The 20,840-nt window shown below is 39.6% G+C and overlaps 2 protein-coding genes across 2 annotated transcripts; one reads left to right on the forward strand and one right to left on the reverse strand.

Annotated features, from left to right (window-relative positions):
• Positions 1-3,923: 3,923 nt before the first annotated feature.
• Positions 3,924-7,098, forward strand: bnip4 (BCL2 interacting protein 4). Its single transcript, XM_029520920.1, has 6 exons — positions 3,924-4,243; positions 4,558-4,729; positions 4,817-4,877; positions 5,002-5,108; positions 5,422-5,571; positions 6,140-7,098. Exons 1-6 carry the CDS (start codon positions 4,201-4,203, stop codon positions 6,180-6,182), a joined length of 576 nt encoding a protein of 191 aa, XP_029376780.1. The 5' UTR covers positions 3,924-4,200; the 3' UTR covers positions 6,183-7,098.
• On the reverse strand, positions 6,854-11,657 carry LOC115055251 (protein phosphatase 2, regulatory subunit B, delta). Its single transcript, XM_029520918.1, has 10 exons — positions 11,475-11,657; positions 11,187-11,261; positions 10,592-10,689; positions 10,305-10,470; positions 10,064-10,176; positions 9,801-9,978; positions 9,518-9,682; positions 9,053-9,222; positions 8,684-8,775; positions 6,854-8,521 (listed from the first exon to the last, which is right to left on the reverse strand). The coding sequence occupies exons 1-10, from the start codon at positions 11,479-11,481 to the stop codon at positions 8,242-8,244; spliced, it is 1,344 nt and encodes a 447-aa protein (XP_029376778.1). The 5' UTR covers positions 11,482-11,657; the 3' UTR covers positions 6,854-8,241.
• Between the last annotated feature and the right edge of the window lie 9,183 nt (positions 11,658-20,840).

Genomic DNA, 20,840 nt, shown 5'->3' on the forward strand with positions numbered 1-20,840 from the left:
CATACACAGAGACAGATATACAGATGCACTCACACATATACACAGACACACAAAGAGACAGATATACAGACACACTGACTGAATGAAGGTCAATCGGTTCTCCGAACGGAAATTTCAGCAGGATTGCTTTGACGGGCGAGGGGACGACGGGCGAGGGGACGACGGGCGAGGGGACGCCGACCCGTGGCACTTCAAAATTTCTTGGAATTTTCTAGTTCTTCTTCTTATTATTCCGTCACTTTTTCGTCCGTTAATGCGGGTCGTACTGCGTGACGGAGCCCAACAATATATATATCAAAACGTGCGTCTCGATCGGGAATAGCGTGCTAAGTTCTGGGTAGTCGATATTCCGATTTTTCCCAAAGTTATTCCCAAAAAACCAGCAAAAATGTTCCATAGAGAATGAATTGGAATCGACGAAAAATCGCCTCAAAAATTCACCTATTTTCTCATCCGCATAGCTCAGTCATACGTGCACCTAAAAATATCATTCAAACTTTAAAACGGAGGAAATCTTGTGCTCTTTCCACAAAATCAAACCTTTTTCTCCTAAATACTCCACTTTTCAAACTACGAGCTCTCAAAGGAGCAGTCCGAATCACTTTTTCCTCAAAGTTAGAGTGTAACCGCTCGTTAAGTAGAGTGAGAGCACTGTGAAAAAGTAACCGACATTTTCATGTTTAACTCGAGCTCACGGCCAAACCGTGAAAAGGAGACAAAAGATTTTTTGGCAAAACGTAGACACAGGTCTTGGGATTCAGAAAATCAAATTTCTACAACTCTACTCCTCACCAAATTTAAACTGGAGGGCTCAGAGCGTCAGAAACACCTGGTTTTGGCCCAATTGACTGCAATGCAAATCAAGGTTTTCCGAAAAACAATTTCACTCTGTCTTTGCACTGTCCCTACACGCTCAATTTAAGGAGTTTTCCTTTCAAATAAGACTGGCAGAATCCCCAGACTCTTCTGTCTCTCACGGTGTTTTCGCTTTTCGGACCGGAGCTACGGTTTGCTCGCAATTCGAAGTAGTTCGGGACGTGGTCAAAAGCCACTTTTCGGAGCGTTTTCGGGAGAGTCTGAGCTCTGACCCGAACGAATTCTCAAATCACCGTGACGACCGCATCTCTCTCAGCTCAGGTCTGTGGATCAAACCCACTTCACTTTGGAGCCTCACTGCTTCGTCATGCTTTGTCACAGAAACGCCGTTCAAAGTTTAAACGGGTCAGAAGACTTTGAACTCTGTTTGTGAGAAAAGGCTTTATGATAGCTCCTACGCTTCCTACACAATCACAGATCAATTGTCAGGCTGGTCTCATCTCACTCTGTCTGTGGCCTATGGCCATCACTTTGAATGATGTCTTCTCAGAGACACACACAGAGATATAGAGATGTAGACACAGATAGATATCCAGACGCACTCACACATGTACACAGACATACACAGAGACAGATATACAGACCCACTCACACATTTACACAGACATACAAAGAGACAGATATACAGATGCACTCACACTTTACACAGACATCCACAGAGACAGATATACAGATCAGGTCTGTGGATCAAACCCACTTCACTTTGGAGCCTCACTGCTTTGTCATACTTTGTCACAGAAACGTCGTTCAAAGTTTAAACGGGTCAGAAGACCTTGAACTCTGTTTGTGACGAAAGGCTTTATGATAGCTCCTACGCTTACTACGCAATCACAGATCAATTGTCACGCTGGTCTCATCTCACTCTGTCTGTGGCCTATGGCCATCACTTTGAATGATTTCTTCTCAAAGACACACACAGAGATATGGAGATGCACACACAGACAGATATACAGACGCACACAGAGACAGATATCCAGACGCACTCACTTATATACACAGACGCAATCACACATATACACAGGCAGAAATAGAGGCAGATATAGACACGCACTCAGACATATACACAGACCTACAAACAGTCAGATAGAAAGATGCACTCACACATTTACACAGACATACACAGAGACAGATATGGACACGCACTCACACATATACACAGACATGATCAGGGACAACTATACAGACGTACTCACACATTTACACAGACATACACAGAGACAGATATCCAGACGCACTCACACTTTACACAGACATCCACAGAGACAGATATACAGATCAGGTCTGTGGATCAAACCCACCCCACTTTGGAGCCTCACTGCTTCGTCATACTTTGTCACAGAAACGCCGTTCAAAGTTTAAAAAGGTCATGAGACTTTGACCTCTGTTTGTGACGAAAGGCTTTACGATAGCTCCTACGCTTCCTACACAGTCATAGATCAATTGTCATGCTGGTCTCATCTCACTCTGTCTGTGGCCTATGGCCATCACTTTGAATGATTTCTTCTCAAAGACACACACAGACATATAGAGATGTAGACACAGATAGATATCCAGACGCACTCACACATGTACACAGACATACACAGAGACAGATATACAGACGCACTCACACATGTACACAGATGCAAACAGAGACAGATATACAGATGCACTCACACATATTCACAGACACACACAGAGATAGATATACAGATGCACTCACACATTTACACAGACATACAAAGAGACAGATATAAAGACACGCTCATTGAATCGAGCTCAATCGGTTCTCCGAACGGAAATTTCAGCAGGAAGGCTTTCGACAGCATGACGGTACGTGGGTTGCTCGTCCAGGCGAGGGGCAACGGGCAACGAACGACGGGCTACGGATGACGGGTGACGGACGGGCCCCGGGTCCCGTGGCACTTCAAAATTTCCCTGGAATTTTCTAGTTCCATATTCAATTGTATGGCTCTTATTGGAATATTTGTGTTGGTTATTGCTCCACATAATGTTATGTTTTGGTTACACGTCTACTTTGAATAATCAATTTGCCTGTTCAGGTAATTCTGTGTAGTGGAATAGAAAGACATTTTGTTCTCTGCTATAGGGAGCAGAATTTCAAATGAAAGTATTAGCATTTTTATCAATCTTCATCACATTCATAGAATCTGTTTTGATTTTTGATTTTGTGCTCTCAGATCCCTTATTGAAAAGAAAATACTTACTGTTTACAGAAACTAGACTGTAAACCATAACTTGCAGCTTAAAAATGCTTATTTGCAAAACAAAACCCTGATGCAGCAGCAAAAGGGATTTAATATATATAGCTTTTTGTTTGTGCAAGCTTGTTTTTGGTTAGATGGAAAATTGCAACTTTCTTTTTACTTATTACCAAAGTAATTTATCTCTGTTTTTTTTTTTTTAATGATGTAGTTGTATGCTCAATATGTTCTGTGTAAACCAAGGTCTGCCAGGAAGAACATATCCAAGAATAATAACCCCCCTTCAAATTAAGAAATAATTTAGTTTTGCAGGAATAATGAGTCATACAAATCTCCATGGTAGAAAACCTAATTTAATTTGCCAGCATCAAATTTTGAGTTCTCTCTTCAAGTAGTCACAAACAATCAATAAAATATTATTTTCCTCAGAGAAATACAGTACCATTTTAATCAATTCTAAAACTATTATTTAAAAGAGATCTAGCGGGTTTTTATGCTTTGATTACCTATAGGTCAGAATGAAAAAAAATTAGAAAACCAGAAAGCACTAATTAGTAACTGATCAATCAGGACAATGTGACTAAGTGTGCACAGTCCATTCATTTAGGACACGGCACATTCCACACACAGAGTACATGATATGTTTATGTTAGGCCATATAATTGCATAGATGGCAGCTGAGAGGTGACTGCAGGATCTCACCGTGTATCTTTACCGGGGCAGCGCTGGCAGAAGAGCGTGTTGTGAGTCCTGACTGCCATCTACAGGCAGCTGTGTGGAAATGCTTTAACAAACAAGTTTCTACAGAATCAGGTGACATGAGCAAAATGCCTCCTATGGGTGTTTAAGAAAATGTTTTAATTTAGTCCAGTAAACCTAATTTGGTTTAGTGGACTTGCTTTCGTGCGCGCGCTCTTCCGCGTGGCTGACACGCGCTCAGTCAGACTGCTGTGCGTGGTCTCCTTTCAGAGCCAACCGCGTTGCAGATAAACAAAGTGTTGCGTCATTGTTGTTGTCGTAGCTGGATTTCCAAGTGACAGACATTTTGACACAATTTCGCCCAGATTTCGGCCTCGAACGCCGTGTAAACGTGCGACACCCGCAAGTTTCTACCACAACAATGTCGCTCCAAAAGGACATCGCGTCTGAGGAGAGTTTGCAAGGTAAAGTATGACAGAAAAACTAGCAGCTCGCTAGTGTTGATGCTAGAAGATAATTAAAAACTGTACGCTGTGAAACATTAAGTCGCCTTAACTAGCTCGGTGAAAAGGTTGAGCTGATACAGGAAATCAGCAAGATTTAGCTTACGTTTTAGCGCGGAGAAACCACTGTGATAGCACATCTGTCTAGACAGTTTTTGAGAAATGTTTGTAATGCTTCAGAGTTAAATACATTTAAGCTAGGCTCAGTTCCTCAATGTTTATTTGTTTACTATATACAACCCTTTAACCACCCAGATACTGTTTTTTGGTTCAAGGTTCCTGGGTTGAACTGCATTTCAGTAGCAATGGCTCTCAAAGTATGAGTCACCATGGAAGCCAGGAGCAAATCCCCACAACCATCCAGGAGGTTGATTTGGAGAAAATGCTGCTAGATGCACAGAATGAGTCATGCAGAAACAGCTCGAGAGGAAGCTCTCATTGCAACAGGTCTGTGGGGAAAGGGGGAAGCGGTTTGTGTTGATGGTGATTATTTGCAAATTTTTCTCATATGCATTCTTGTCCTCCTCACATCAGCCCACTCAGAGCACAGACCCCACTTCTTCTATGGAGAGGTTCAGAGGGAAACAGCTCACAGGTTTATCATTTATTGGAACCACTGACCTATACTAGCTTTTATTCAATGGTTTATTCATAGTTTTATAGCATAGTGTTGTTTGAAATATTTGTGATGGCCAAATCGATGCTGGGTGTATTTTCAGTCAGATGAAGACTCTCAAGAAACAAGACACGAAGTAGAGAATCTGATGAAGAAAAATGCTGACTGGATCTGGGTCTGGTCTAGTCGGCCTGAGAATAATCCACCAAAGTATGTTTCCACCTCCAATGTGGTAACTTGTAGTATCAATACCTACAAACCACATGAATACAATTTGAATGCACAGCTAATCAAGAGAACCAGGAATAATGATAGTGGTTGCAGTGGTGATAAAGGAAGTTGTATAGTGGTTAAATTTGCACCCAATACACTAAATATATTTACCTTATGCCATATTTTACAATTGTAATTCATAGACTTGAAACTATTTCTGAGTGAGCATAGGTATCAGTGTGACATTAAACTGCTACTGATTGATTTTAATGTATTCAGAACAATGAAAAATTAATTTGCTCCTCTGTAGGGAGTTCCTGCTCACATACCCGAAACGTTCAACCTCTCTCAGCATCAGGAACACCAGCGTCATGAAGAAGGGAGGCATTCTCTCTGCTGACTTCCTGAAGCTTTTTCTACCCTCATTAATCATTTCTCACATACTTGCTGTTGGCCTTGGGTAGGCAATGCCATTTAATCAGTACCTTTAAAAACCAGAAACAATTGAAACTTCTAACGGCAGTTACAAAAAGAACTTTTAAAGACCCAATTTTTGACCACAAACAATAATCTACAAAATGACATTTGGACAGGTTCAGATACATCACTGATGCAAACACACCTTTAATTGGACCAACATGAATAATCTAGTGATGGGCAAATGTTTCTATATTAAAAACCTGTTAATGAATTTGATATTCATGGATTTCAAACTTCTGTGTTGTTCCTTGTTGATGAGAGAACAAATGTAGTTATTTTTTTATTTTGCGATCAAACCTTATTTGAGAAGACATGTAGAATAGAGAACTACAGCAAAGTTAATGATTGCGCCACATAAAGCAGTAATGCAACAACACCATGGCTTATCTCACTATAATTAATTAATTAATTAATAGATATTTTTTTCTCTTGACAACAGTATGACAATGTGAGGCTCGAAATAAGACATTTATGGAGGGAAGGTTTATTAAAAGTGTATATTTTGCTCTCAGCAGCATCTAATTTTACATGTTTGTCTTTCCTTTTAGGATATATATTGGCAAGCGCCTAACCTCCCACAACACCTACTAAGGAGAGTGGTGGTGTGTTGCAACACCTTGTCACCTTGAAATGACAATCTTAGCATGCCTTAAAATGGGACCCTTTTTTCAAGATCAAGGGAGATGTGGCCATGTCACATGGTCCAATTTTATTGAGAGCCACATGTTGCCCACAACAGCATGGAGTCTAAAAGGTTTGTAATAGTTCTTTTCATGGTGTTTAATCATGAACACAGAACTAACCAGTCCTCTGCTCCTTGCTATAGTCCCTTTCCTAGCCTGGAGATGAGGGTTTTGCTGCTTCCAGCTTCTTAAACTCGCATGTTAGAAGAGTGAAATATTGTACATTTCCTTTTTCTTTTTGCAAATAGAAATCGCTTGATATTTTAAGCAATGTACTGTGAGTTGATTTTTTTTTTTTTTTTTTCTTATTGAAAGTGACATTTTTTTATTTTAAATGTTTTTTTTTTTTTCCTCATGGGATCATTAGCTTTGTTTGAAAGTGATAATATAAATAATTGATCAATGTGTTAACTGTAAATGGTGGCAAATGAAGTGCTACATTATTAAGCACAAATGTGGTCAGTTCTATTAATTTTGCACAAAGAAGCTGGAAACCGATGCATGGTCCTTTTTGCATTTACACATAATTTCAAATATAGGAACTTGTGGCTGATTTTCAAAGGAGAGGACCACTTTCAGATGAACACAATTAAAATTTTATTGAACTTTGGTCAAAATAATAAACAAGTGAATACATTGCCACCATGTTAGGAATCAATGGACAAAGACAATGCATTATTTGTGTTTGTTTTAATGTCATCAGTATATGTTTTGTGTAGTCAACTTTCATTTCGGCATTCACAACTACGGAGATATGATCCACATTTGCAATACGCTGTTCAAATTTGGGTGACATTCCTAATAAATGAATAATGGCCCATGTATGAGGCTTGTCTGACTTTATTTACTTATTACATGAGTTGGAGGCACTCTATCACATAAACTGTACGGTGTGCAATTTTCCTCCTTTGTGTTTTCATTGACAGCTACATGTAGCAGCAGTATATGAGGACATAACTCTATAAAATAGGATTTACAAATAATGCACATGAGGTTTGTAAAACGTTTGGGGACATATAACTTGTAGCTGTCACTGATAGAAGTAGGTATTAAGGCTGCAGATTCCCTTTGTCCTGGGCCCCATCTTGTGCCATGTAGTTTCCAGCCTGCATCCTAAAACATTGTCAAAAACTAAAACATTATCAGTTGTTTCCAACAGTGGTTCTGAAACTGGTAGCCCCAAATAGTATTTCCATGATAAGTTTGCTTGAGATCTGCTCAAAAGACAGTGGTGTGACTGAACATTTTCCACCTCTCTACAACATAAAAACATGCAAAGCAATAAACATGTTTTAATACATACTTCTAAATTTAAAAACACATCTGTAGTTTTAGTTTCTTTTATTATGTGGATGACAAGGTGTACTTGAGTAGATACAGTCAGTGAAATTATGTCACCGTATTGACGGGGGTAAAGTAAGAGGAGGGAGAGGAAGAAAAGAGAAGTCCACTTTCCAAATTCATGGCCTCTTCCACCAGCGGTTTGACCTGAATACATGGCCAATGGGGGGGAATGTTACAGTTAGGCTTATGGGCCATTAATCCGTGCTTCAGAGGGCCCAAAATCTTTGAAATGATGTTACAACTTTGACAAGACGTCATTTTAAGGGCTTCCAAGAGTTCTGTTGTTAAATCATGAAATGAAGGCTTAAAATGTCAACACAAACACCAACGTTCAAGAGTTTGACCTCTAGGGAGTGCCATTCCGTCAATTAGACCCAAATTGGGCTTTCTGGGTCAGGGGGGCATGTTGATTGCCCTGGTGCCAAAGGCAAAAACAACCTAAGCTCAGACTCAAAATAAAACAGGCCTATGGATCAGCCTCCTGTGGCAAAAAAAGTAGACACGTGCTTTCGAATTCTTCACCAGGAGGACAACGAGGCTGTTTCTTCTTATACAGATAGACAAGTAGTAGGCTTAACTACACAGGTACGGTAAAAGCCCTATCCTCTGGAGCCCCAAATCTCCTAGTTGATTTTGTCCTGGAAAATGTACAAGTTGTTGGTGGCTGCCACAGCAATCACGTTATCTTTGGGGTGCCAGGCAGTATGGAGGATCTTCTTGTTGAAGTCCAGGCTGTCCACGCTGATCTCATCCTTCTTCCTCTTGCCACCAGTGGACACTTTACGGGGTTTAAGCGTGGCCCGTGGTTTGCTGCTCTCCCGGGAAGCCTCCAGTGTGATGTCCCGTCTGGTGTTGCGGTCAAACATTCGAAAGAAGTTGTTGTAGGAGCCGGTCATGATGGCGCTAATAGAGAAAGAAAAGTAGAGTGGATTTCTCAGACCATATGTTAGCAGTGATAAACACAATAAATATAAAACCTGGGAATGCCATTCTGGCAATTATATACCATAAAAGTAATAGTAAGTCAATTAATTTTATTCCATTAAAGAACAAGAAAACACTTACCTATCACTGCCATTCCAGCAGCACTCAAACTTGTCAAAGATGCAGTCATTTTCATACAAGGAGCAAAGTTTACTGCGAAGGTATTCATGCACCTGAAACAAGGACAGCAAAGACTCTTAACCCAAAATACTCACTTCAACCTAATGTTTTCATCTGTATGTATAAAAGTAAAATGGAATAGGGCTCATGCAGTGAGCTCATTCACACATACATATAAATCAGGGTTTCAGTGCTTATAAATCTTGTTCATATAAAGAGTAACTTTTGATTTGTCATTGGTGATTGATTTTTGAAATAATAATTATTTCATTTTCACAAAGGGTTAGCATTGGCAAAATTTCAAACTAGGAAGTTAATCCGTTTATGCACCTGATATGTCTCCACTGGCCTGTTCTCCATGTTGAGGTCCCAAACTTTGACGGAGAGGTAGTCACGTGTCATCATATAGCGCCCGCTGTGACTGAACTTCACGTCTGAGATGGAGGAAATGATCTCAGAGAAAAAGGATCGGCTGCTTGGATCCTCCGGCTCCTCAAAAACTTGGTGGGGGGGATAATAAATATTTATTATAAATATATTTTTTTCTTTACATTTTGCTACCACATTAAACTTAGTTAAAGAAATTTTATTTTCAAAACAATAATTTATCAGATTCAAACATTGTTTTTCAATTTACTGAGAAATGTCCCAAAAAAAAAAACGCAACAGACTAAATTAATGTTCCTACAAGTCTAGTGTTTTTTCAGGTATTGCTTAAATGATCAATCCAAAGTTTAACAAATAAATTTTACAATGATCAACACAGACAAATTCATGTGAAATAGAGATACTTACATTTTGAGTGCCTATCGCAGAGTGCTGCTGCACGCATGTCACACAGACGAATGGTGCCTTTGCTACTGCTGTACACAAATACATTACATTGGTGTGGATGGCACTCAGCAGCTGTGATTACTTCTGTCAGTTCCTCCATGTTGGCAGGCTTGATGTCTACAATATCTGGGAACATACTGTTAAGAAACTAACAGTCTTATGTTTCATTATGAATTAGTGTGGACTGTTGACAACTAGGCCACATATCTCATATCTGCTGCTTTTTGACAAAGAAAAAGGATACTAAAACTTCTGTCTGTGATTTCCAAGTGCCATAGATTTATTCTTAGGTCATCTGCGGAGAGGTACGTTTCATGATCACTATTTACAGAAATGGAATTAATGTGATAGGTGTGCGCATTTGCAAAGATCCTCCGTGGGCTTGCTTCTACCATGAGATCCATTGGCATCAGTACTGGTACCTGAAACATACAGTAAGAATCTTCTTAGGTAAGACTGAACAAAAACAATAAACAGTCTTACTTAAATACGAGACAAGTTACATACCCGTAAAGAGGTGATTCTAAAGGGGTCTCTGAGTCGTCCATCTTCATCTTTCAGGTTGTAACCTTCTGCTCGTTTATCTCTTTCACTTATTTTCCACAATTTGATAGTTTTATCTGGCAAAAAAACACAAAGAAATTGTAAAATATAGAAGCGGAGAAATATTTCATGATAGGGATCAAACAAAATCACAGATTTTCGAACTGTAACGTCAATTAATGATAATCCAAAAGTAACATCTTACCATTCGTCGAAAGTAGAAAGTGAGCAGCATTTTGTTGGGGTAGCCATCTTATTTTATTAATCTTTTCCTCGATTTCTAAACTTTTCAAATAGTCAAATTCTGGCTCGTGACTCTGAAAAGTGCTATAGACGTTGTACTCCCCGCGCAGGTGTGGACGATTTTTAGACTGAAAGTAAACATTGTAAACGTGTCAAAAGGTGTGTACATTACCACAATACAGAGACAACATGTGGCATCCGACATTCTGCTGATGAATATACATGTCTGTTGCTCCATATGCATCTTACCTCCTGTTCATGTTGAAATATCACTACTCTGCCACCTTTATCTCCAGTTGCAAGCAATTCTCCAGAATAGTTGAACTCAACTGTTGAGATTATGTCGGCTGAAAATGGACACATCAAAGAGATCCAGAAATCAGAGCTCAGCTTCCTCAGTGATAACTCTGATGCCTGCTGGTATCATGTCATTGGTGTAAATGACATGTGTCTTTAGAGAGTCACAAACATACCTATTCATTCAAGTATGAATGAATGAAAACAGGCATGATGTCACTTTCACAATTTATGGACGCAGCACATTGACGTCATGGACACGGTCGCTCCCCTTTTAATAGCTTAGCCAACACCTAGCATACAGCTAGCTAGTGGAATATAGTTATTTACAGAAGAAAGGGCGTTTGTGCATCTGATCCACAAACAGGCTCACATCCGTCACGACAGCTAAAGTGTCTAAAATCCCGTGCGACCACGAAGTTACCGTGCATCTCACGTGAAGCACACAGAGCACCATCATCATCATCATCATCATCATCATCATTAGACCATGTAGCTAGCTTCCCACCGTGCTAGCCTAGCCGCCGAGCTAACGTTAGCAACATACCTTCCGCAACATCTTCATCTATCGCTCCTTTCACTTGGGAGAAACACCACTGGAAATCATTTCCTCCTGCAACTCCTGTAAAAAAAACAAAACAGTAAAATGAAAACAGTGCTGGCTTGTACGCGCTTTTATCAGCTGGTGATACAAAAAAACGACCTGACAGTGACACAGTTTGACAACTAGCACCATAGCACGCCAGCGCTAACGTTGGCTAGCTAACTTGCAGATTCAGGCCATCACACACACCAAGTGAGGAGGATCCTTCTCACCGCTTCAAAAGTAGCTTACCCGCCATTGCTTCATTTAGCAGCTCTTGCTGTACACAGCTTCCAATACCTAATCAACCAATGCGGCTTGCTCGGGGAAACAGACAGCATCCACAATCAGTGTGAAGCCTCAGGTCCGGATCTGTCAAGACCACGGGAATTATCCGTGATTTTTTTTTCTTCCAAAATGGCGCACAGTACATGGAGAAATGACGTCATGCACACATGCCACATCCTGGCTCCTTCCATCCTTCCGAGCATCATTTTATTAAATCTGCATTCACTCTGTATTTTTCAATGTATTTCACTTTAGCTCTTTCAGTTTGCACACCAAGAGCTGCTTCTGGAGCCTGTTTAAGTCAATCCAGCTGTCCTCCAAATCGGGGGTGGGGCACATGACACATGACACTACACGTTAGGTGAAGGTGTCTATAGATAAAAGCTGAAAACATGCGTAATTAAATTAGCAAGAAATTACAGCTGCAATGTTGCCTTTTTATTCTCGTGTTTGTCTTGTGACAGGTATCATTAATGAATATAATGAAATTTGCACTGTCACCGATAAAGTTCTTGCAGCGATAAATGTTTATTTGCAAATTATTGTATTCATGGTAAAAGTTGTTTTTATTGGGCACTTGATCTTTGTTGCCGTTAGATATGAAGTGTGTCCTAACAAACTGTATGACACCTTGGGCACTTGGGTACCCCAGTTCTGTATTGTATGGTCAGTGGGTGACATCTAGTGGGTAGAAAGATAAAAGCATGATTATTTTACATTGGGAAATGCAAGTGTGCTGCAACTCTGAAGGTAATAAAGTCATCGCACATTGAGTTGCATGCATTATTCAGATCCCCTGCCAGTGGCCTTTTGTAGTTCTGCAAGTCCTTTGTGGCCTGGTGTGTTCAGTCTGATCAGTCCATTCCAATTTCAATCAGCAGTTTAAAAGTTAGGATAAATCGGTTTGACTTTTGACCTGTAAGAATAATAGATGTATCTCTCTATCTATCTGTCGATCTGCCTATCTGTCTATCTATCAGTCTATCTATCTATCTGTCAATATCATTTTCTAACAATTGGATGCTATCAATCAATTTGTAACCCCCCCCCCCCCCCCCCCCCCCTCCCAAAAAAAAAAAAGTATGCTGCAAATTTCTTTATTTGTATATATTTTTAGGGTATTCTTAAAATGTTGATGCAAAATATATTCAATGTTCATGCAGTGGTAGCTGTTTTTAGTTTTATGCTTATTTTTCTGTTAATAGCACTCTGAGGGGTGGGAGTTGTCAAGAATTGGGAGGTGATGGATAACCCATTGGGGGCTGATGGTGCAGTACAAAAAGTCACAAAAAAACATTGTTTGAAAATTTCTTGGGTACATTTCACTGACTGGAATAACCAGATATCATGTATGTGTACCTATGGATAGGAACAGGTTATTATCTTTAACCTTGCTGTTGATGTTAAGCTTTGCACTTACTTGAAGTGACTGTGATCATGAGCTTTACATTACCAATACATATTAATGGATTCCTGTCCATTGTGCTTTTATGTGTTGTGTGCATTTGCAGATTGTCTTGGAGGTGGCAAGTGAATACAACAGGGGATGTAACCTGAAAGATCGGGCTAAATCTCACCAAAATCTTCTCCTGGTATCTCCTGAGCTCCACATCCCCTTCATCACTCACATGGTACCTCAGGGAGAAGCAGAGCCGAGGCCTCAAGGTTAGAAAGACCAGATATAGATATATCTAGCTATATCTACAGATATAGATATCTCTATATATCTATTGATATCTATATATAAATGTGGACAAACTTGTGCCTGCAGTATTGGTACAAGTGTGTTGTTGTAAGACTGCTTATGAAGATGAAGTAGTATGCATTGAAATGTGAGTAAATTATAAATTTTACATGTCTTGGCAAAGACACAGTTGAAATTAAACATAATAAGCCAGAATACACCTGATTATGTAGTGATCTCATTTGTAGTTAAAAGTCATGGTGGATGCTACCCTTGAATTAAAAATAGATAGTTCACTGCTCTTTTGTAAAACCATCATTATTGTAAGAACCACTTGAACCTCTAAAATATCCTTGGCTTCTACATGAGTAGCATTGTGCAGTAAGACACAGCTCCAAATGAGTTAGCTTCAAGCACTAACTAAATTAGAACAACATGTAGTGTCTGATGAGGCAGCATAGCTTTTATTTGCAGGATACAATGAGTACAAAATACATTACGTTTTAAAACGTTAACTATTGTGGGTTTATATGCAATGAATGGCCAAAGAACATAAAGAATGTGAATCATTGCTTCTTAAATTCTAAGAAATAACAGCAAAAGGCATTTTTAAAAATATATTTTACTTTCACTAGAATTCTAAAACATCTGTCTCCATTATATATATATATATATATATATATATATATAGAAGAGTAAAGGAACTTGCATTGACAAATGGTGGGCTATTAAAAACAAAAGAAACAGTTTGTGTTCAACATAACAGTGTGAGGGAGAAACATTTGACTTTAAGCTAATTTGTGTTTTAATAAACTACCCAGCCTAATTGTTTAGATTTTTCAAATTTTTACAAGTTCAGTGTTGTGGCTTTGACTCTGTGTGTGTATGTGCGTGTGTGTGAGAGAGAGAGAGAGAGAGAGAGAGAGAGAGAGAGAGAGCGGGAGTGAGAGCAAGAGTGTGTGTGTGCTGCCGTGCCGTAGCTTCATCAGGTATAAGGAGAGGTGTTGACTTTATTCCGAGCCTCCAGTAACACCACTGACTCTGATAGTTCCCCATCCCTGTGGGAATTCATTATAAGACAGCTAGAGGCTGCTTGTGGATGGTTACTGTGCTGCCCGTATGTTAACTTGTCGCTATCGCGCAAGGCAAACATGTGGTGCAGCTGCTTTCTCTGGCTGTGGGCAACCTGGAGAGATTGATTGGTGAGCCTTCTGTTTTATCCAGGATCAGGGCCACATTCAGTAGACATGGTGCCTCAGGAGAAGCAGCCATTTCCCCCAGAAAATATGGCTCATTACCAGCACAGACAAAATGAAGGTATATTGACTTTTTAACATCTTACAACACACCTATTTCTGAGCCGTTTAACAACAAACATTTTTATTCTGAAAATCTTTACTTCAATTTATTCTGAATCCAAAAACAGGTCTGATTTTTACATGAGCTCATCATGTTTGAGTTTTAGCCAAGTACTGACTTAAATTATTTCAGTTTGAATATACTTAGCAAGGAATGCACATGAATACCCATGCACATGCGATTGCACTGTGCATGCACAAACATACCCTTCCCCCACATTTGGTCCATCAGACAGTTTTTAACACAAACCATTGGACGGTAGATGTGTCTGCTCTGCTCAGGGGCATAAGCTCTGTCCAGACCCTCAATGTTAACACACTCGTACCCTCACACACACATACACAAACAGCAAAGACAAACACAATCAATTATTCAAGACTCTTGTTTTGCCTCATGTGTTGTTTTTTTTTTTTATTATTATTTCTTTTCTGCTGTTTCTATAGCATCCTCTGGCAAATTAACAGCCAGGAGGCCTGATGAGTGATATGTGAGGACTGATGACTTGAGCTCTGTGTATATCATTGGAATTTAGACGGCAGAGTATGATTTGCATGTACAGCCCTCAACATTGTGTTATTGTCTGAAGATTATCCTTGCAGCTCTCCACTACTGAGGGTTGTCAGACACCTGGCTTGGAAGACAAACCTTTGCTTCCTTGTTTAATTCCCCCATGCGTGGAAATTTTCAGTGTGGTTCATAAGTGCTAGTCAAACCTCACAGTAACCCCACACATGCAGTGGGTGCATACTTCTCTAATGTTTCTCAGTTCTTTACTTTTTTAATATTTCTCCATCAGTTGTACGTCTTTGCTATGGCTCCATGCCTCATGTAAAACACAGTGTATAGTGCATATTGTGCACGGAGGAACCGCCAAACTTCAGTGTGCAAATTTGTGCACTAGATGGCACTATGGCACTTATTATTCAATGCCACCACATAATTTCCATTTTGTGTGTGCAGCTGACTCGAGGGATGATCACAGACGGCTTGTTTTCCCTGAGCTGATGTTGATGGTATCATGAAGAACTCCATATGCACTTACATTTATTAATTAACTGTTTTGACCTTTAATCACAAAGCAATTGTTTTGTCTGCTGTGGTTCCATGTGAAATGTGACTTTTTAGTCACATGATTTGCCAAAGTTTTCACCTAATTTTCCATGAACACTCCAACTTGACAGATTCAGAAAATTTCCTTTCTAGAGCTCAAGTGAAGATCTGAAAAAATATACCCTCATGAATCAATGAAAATAGAAAAGAACCACATTGAGGTGATATATTAGATGTGAATCCTTGCAGCAATGATGTCCTTGTAACAGATCATATTGTAAATAAGATGGGTTAAATTGCACTTGTAGCTTCCCTTCAAACAGTCAGGCTATTCTCTCGGGGAGACAAGAGAGTGCTGCCGACTCTTTCTCTAATAACGCTAGACAATGAGATCCCATCTCATAACATAGGCCTCCACTATATAGAACAAGTATTGGGGGCTTAGCAGCTAATAAAGTGGCAAGTCTTCAAATCCATGTCTGAGGAGCAGAGTGCCACAGGGACCTCTCATAACACTTGTATGTGCAGGTTCAACTGCAGTGTAAAGGTTACACATCCACATTGTACTGATCTAACCTGATGAGTTGCCTTAAGCCTCACAAATTTCAAGGCTGTGTTTCTTATTTAAAGAAGCAGACCTGAATAATTCTCCCACTAAAGATGACAGGAGTATGGAATGAATGTTTGACATGCTTTACAAAATCCACCATGTGTCCTCTGTGTGTATGAAACATTAACAAATCTGAAATCCCCCTGTTTTTTTTTTATTTAATCTAATTTAATTTGTTTTATACCTGATAAACTTGCTTTGCCATAGGTTTTGTAAAGGCAATTTTATTTTTTGAAATGAGCAAAAATCATAAAACACATCAATTTTGTTAATTGAATCACAATGCCCTTTGAGTTCACAAAACACAGTCTCAGTAATTAGCCTTGATTGCGTAGTCTGTGTTTCATAAATGGTCTCTATTGCTTTCTCTTCAGTGAACCTGTCCTTCACTTGAGCACAGACACTCCTCCAGCATTTCCACCCACTTTGTTTGTGAGTCTTTGATCCACAGTATTCCAGTTAAAGTTACACCCATGTGCTGCAAGTTGAAACTTTCAGCATTGTTGCTCAGGGGAACCTTATACCCGTGGCGCCTTCTGCTTTTGTCCTTCCCTTTAGCAACAGAACTCTCCTATGGTCCTGGACAAAAGACTACTCACGACACCATTTTATGATCTCTGTGATGATACCGTTTCCTTCTCCTGCTCGCATGTTACCTCCGTCTGCTCATCTAATCTGAAATGTTAATGTCCAAGAACGCCATTAAGGGCCATCCCTCGAGACAATTGTTGATTTAGGCGCAAAGGACAGTGAAGGAAGTGATGTGACACCCCTTATACTGAGATGCATTTTAACTGCAAACAACATAACCAATTTAAATCAGGACTTCTGTATGGCGCGGAACACTATAAAAGTGTAAGAACTGATACACCAACTTGACAATTGAATCATAAAAGCAGAACTCTAATTAAATTTTTTTTCCAATTATATTTATATGCACTCATCAGCTGGTCTCAACCCATAATGCTCATTGTGCACAGTGCTTGTGCACATATATAATAAACTACACAGAAATTTGTTTGTGTGTTGGTATGCGTTACTAGATTTACGTAAACATGCCAGTCTAATTGAAGCAAGAATAAAAATTATTTTCTACAATAACGGTGCAATCTGATGTATGAAACACACAAAGGCAAGGACAGCAAATACAGTATATTAAAGTAGTGTGTAAGTGCTGTGATGTCTTGCCTCTCCAGTCTGTCTAATCACTATGTGAGTGAAACATTCATGGTACACTAGATCAGTTCAATATTTAATTTCTCAACAAAGACTACATGATGGAACAGATGCTCAAACTTTGTATGTTTCTCAGGAGAGCAAAACTCACTTTCATGGAAGCTATCGAGTACAGAGATTCTGATTGTGTACAAGCTTTGTGTTGACTTCTCTGGGCTCTTCACCTATGCACTGAACACACAGTCATGGATAAAAAGATGTTCAAACATACTAAGTGTGCATAGTGAGTCAGTGCTCAAACCATGGGCTGAATACATCAATTGTTTACATCCAGGGGCACTGAAAACTCATGTGCAGAACCACATTAGTGATGCACCAAGGTTGCCCTTTGCCTCCACGTCACATTTCAAGTGAAAATTTGACTTGGCATGTTTACATAGGATTTCTTCATCTCCTTTTTAAACCCCTATGGGCAAGCTGAAGGTGAGGGGAACTAAGATTATTATCCCCTGTTTCTCTGAGGAGCTTTTCTTTATGCACACCCTCACAGATGTCGACATTTGGTTAGGCGGTGTACATAGAAGCCCCAGATTATCTAGCGCTTCAGGAAGTCTGTTTAGCTAAAGTTAGGAGTGGTTACTTTCCTGCACCTTTCTGATTTACCCTCGTGTTTTGCAACATAGAGAACCCCATGCTTAGTCATACATCTTTATTAAAGAATGCAGTAGGAGAAAATACTGCTGTCCATTCTGAACCATAGGTCTTGGTTGTAATGATGTTCACATCAATAGGCTCTCATTGTGCAGACGTAGACCAAGTCACAGGAAGCATAACAGATGGTGTACTATATGTCATAATGCTATAAAATCCAACAGGAATTGACAATTGAAATCCCAGCCCGGAGTTTGCCTCTTTTAGCTTTGGCATAATCTTCTCAGGATTTCAATTGCAAAGTCAAAGAGAATAGTCTAGCACATGGGGACTAGTTATCTGGGGCAAATGCGGTCTAAGGTTGACAATGCAAAGGCTATGTTTATGTGCATCACACTTGCTATACTGAATGTTTCCCAGAGTGCAAGAACATCCTCCCCTGAATTCTATTCCTCTTCCCACGTCCCAGTGCTGCCGTGGAAAGTAGGCCAAGTGAGCACCAGGGCGTTGCTTTTTTAAGATGATCAGTTTGTCAGTGTGTTTTTGTGTGCACTCAGGACGGCTATTCATGTGGCTTGACTCTGTAGAACAAAGACCAGCATTATACAATTTGCAGTACTTCCAATAGCAAGGAAGAGGGAGAGGTTGGAAAATAGGGACAGGACAAGTGTGGATGAAAAAAAGACAAAATCTGGCTTGTACTCTAATTCATTTACTTCCTCTTTTCCACCTCTTTGTTGCAGCAAAAAGGTCCCTTGCCAGTAACACTCCTCTGCAGGATCATACTGTACTCTATAGCTGGCATGGAATATTTTTAGCTATTGCTGTGCAGCTTTCACCTTGATTCACTCCATCTTGACATCACAATTAACATTTCTGTTAATAGTAGCACACTTCAACATTAATAAGGATCTCAGAAAAAAAAAAAAAAAAAATATATATATATATATTGCCATCAATGGTGTTTCCAACATGTCAAAAATATACATTATATCGTGAGTGACTTGCAAGTGAGGTAGACTGAGTATTGGTTGGCAATAGCTCCATCACAGGGGTCAACAGGCAAATTAAAGTTCTCTGGAGTGCTGAGCCAAAGGCTGCTGCCTGTTTGGTCATGCACACGCACATGCGCTCTGAAAGAACCAAGGTTAAAGCTGATGCCTCTCATTTTGGAGGCCACGCTGCCCGATGCAACATGTGCCCATATCATACTTACTGATGAGATGATTAAATGACCTTTTAAGTCCGATTTTTCCACACCTTTTTTCCCCCTTTGAGTGGCACGGTCCGTTTGGCATTTGGGTGAATATATTAGTCCTGTAAGTTAATATGCTGCGATTTATGGCTGAATAATCAAATTTACCTTCCTTCAATCAGCGCCACAGAGAAATGTGAGGCGGTGTGATAAGTTTTTTTTTTTTTTTTAAATAAAGAATTTTAGATAGGCCCACAAAACTGATGGACACAATCAAGACGGGGCTGCATGAGAGCGAAGGTACCCTGGGTATTTGGTCATGTGTATTTTGGTCTAAATTTCCAGGGGATATTTTAGATGTTAATAGCCCTGAAGTGGTCTCGGTTTCTTATTTAATTTCTCTCGCCTTCTTTAAATGTAATTCGCCCACAGACTGCGCCGCGAGGCTCTAAACCGCGCAGAAACTCTCTCATCATTTCCACAGCAGAATGGAAATGCAAATTGTGCGCACGGGCAATGCCCTTGACAGAACTCACCACTGCACACAATTAACATGAGCACTTTGACAGAAGTTAGTGACGAAATGTGAGGTCACACCAGCTGTGTGCCACATACTGTGAGCGTTTATTTGTGACAAACCCCATAATAAACGGTCGAACTGATGCAAAAGCGGGCCGCGTGTGATAATAATCATTTTTATAATAAGGGCGATAATAATAATAATGATAATAATAATAACAGTGGGGCTTTGGTGATCATTTAATTTGAAGTTATTTTACCGCACGGAAAACAACAATCTGCTCTCTTTACATATGTACTCTATTTTATCTGTATTTTTTATTTCTTTCCTTTTCTTTTCTTTTTTTTTCTTTTTCTTTTTTTATTTTGTTAATCTTTTTTTTTTCAGTCTTATGTGCGCGCTGGTCACATTTTTTTAAGAATGCTCATTCAAAATCAAATTATTATGGGGTCGTATATTAGTATTTCCGATCATTTGTCAAGCAAACAACAGAAAAACAATTTTCGGTGGCTGTGGTTGGAGTGGGGGCGTGGGGCTGGGAGGTGTTAGATAAACCTATGTTGAGATTTAGCTATCTTGTCAGTGAGGAACACAGCTGCCTTATATCGACACAATAATCTCAAGTGTAACCAACGAGGGGCGCTGTCCGTCTATCAGCGCTCAAACTGGGGCTTGACACGAATAGCCTTTATGATTGATCTCATCACTCTTGGCCGTGTGTGTTACCCCTATAATTAAAAATAACGCACAAAGTGTGTTGTAATATAATATTTGAATATGTCACATTGAATTCCACGCGTGCATTTATTAATCATCAACCGTAATCGCTCCTGCAGATAAAGTTTGCAAGGAGACATTTGTTGCAATTTGGGAGAATTAATTAAATTTATGGGCAATCAAAGAAATTATAAATATTCTCTTATTTATCCCCACCCGTGAGAAACGGGCCGCAAAGGCGATGAAGTTGCTCTTCATAAAATGCAGCTACAAGTGACAGACAATTGACAACAATGGCTGTGCTTCTCACAGCAGTCTTTAAATTATTTTTTTGGTTTTTGCTCGCGAAATCTTGCACGTCACGTCAA

Source organism: Echeneis naucrates, chromosome 15 (genome assembly GCF_900963305.1).
Source record: "Echeneis naucrates chromosome 15, fEcheNa1.1, whole genome shotgun sequence".
Classification (NCBI taxonomy): Eukaryota; Metazoa; Chordata; class Actinopteri; order Carangiformes; family Echeneidae; genus Echeneis; species Echeneis naucrates.

Bases quoted from the DNA above. Each gene is read 5' to 3' on its own strand.
- bnip4 (XM_029520920.1), top strand. From the start codon at position 4,201: ATGTCGCTCCAAAAGGACATCGCGTCTGAGGAGAGTTTGCAAG. The intron at 4,730-4,816 runs GTCTGTGGGGAA...TCCTCACATCAG, and splicing joins GGAAGCTCTCATTGCAACAG to CCCACTCAGAGCACAGACCC. The intron at 4,878-5,001 runs GTTTATCATTTA...GTGTATTTTCAG, and splicing joins CAGAGGGAAACAGCTCACAG to TCAGATGAAGACTCTCAAGA.
- LOC115055251 (XM_029520918.1), bottom strand. The intron at 10,690-11,186 runs GTATGTTGCTAA...GTCCATTTTCAG, and splicing joins AGATGAAGATGTTGCGGAAG to CCGACATAATCTCAACAGTT. The intron at 9,223-9,517 runs GTAAGTATCTCT...CCCCCCACCAAG, and splicing joins CTGCGATAGGCACTCAAAAT to TTTTTGAGGAGCCGGAGGAT.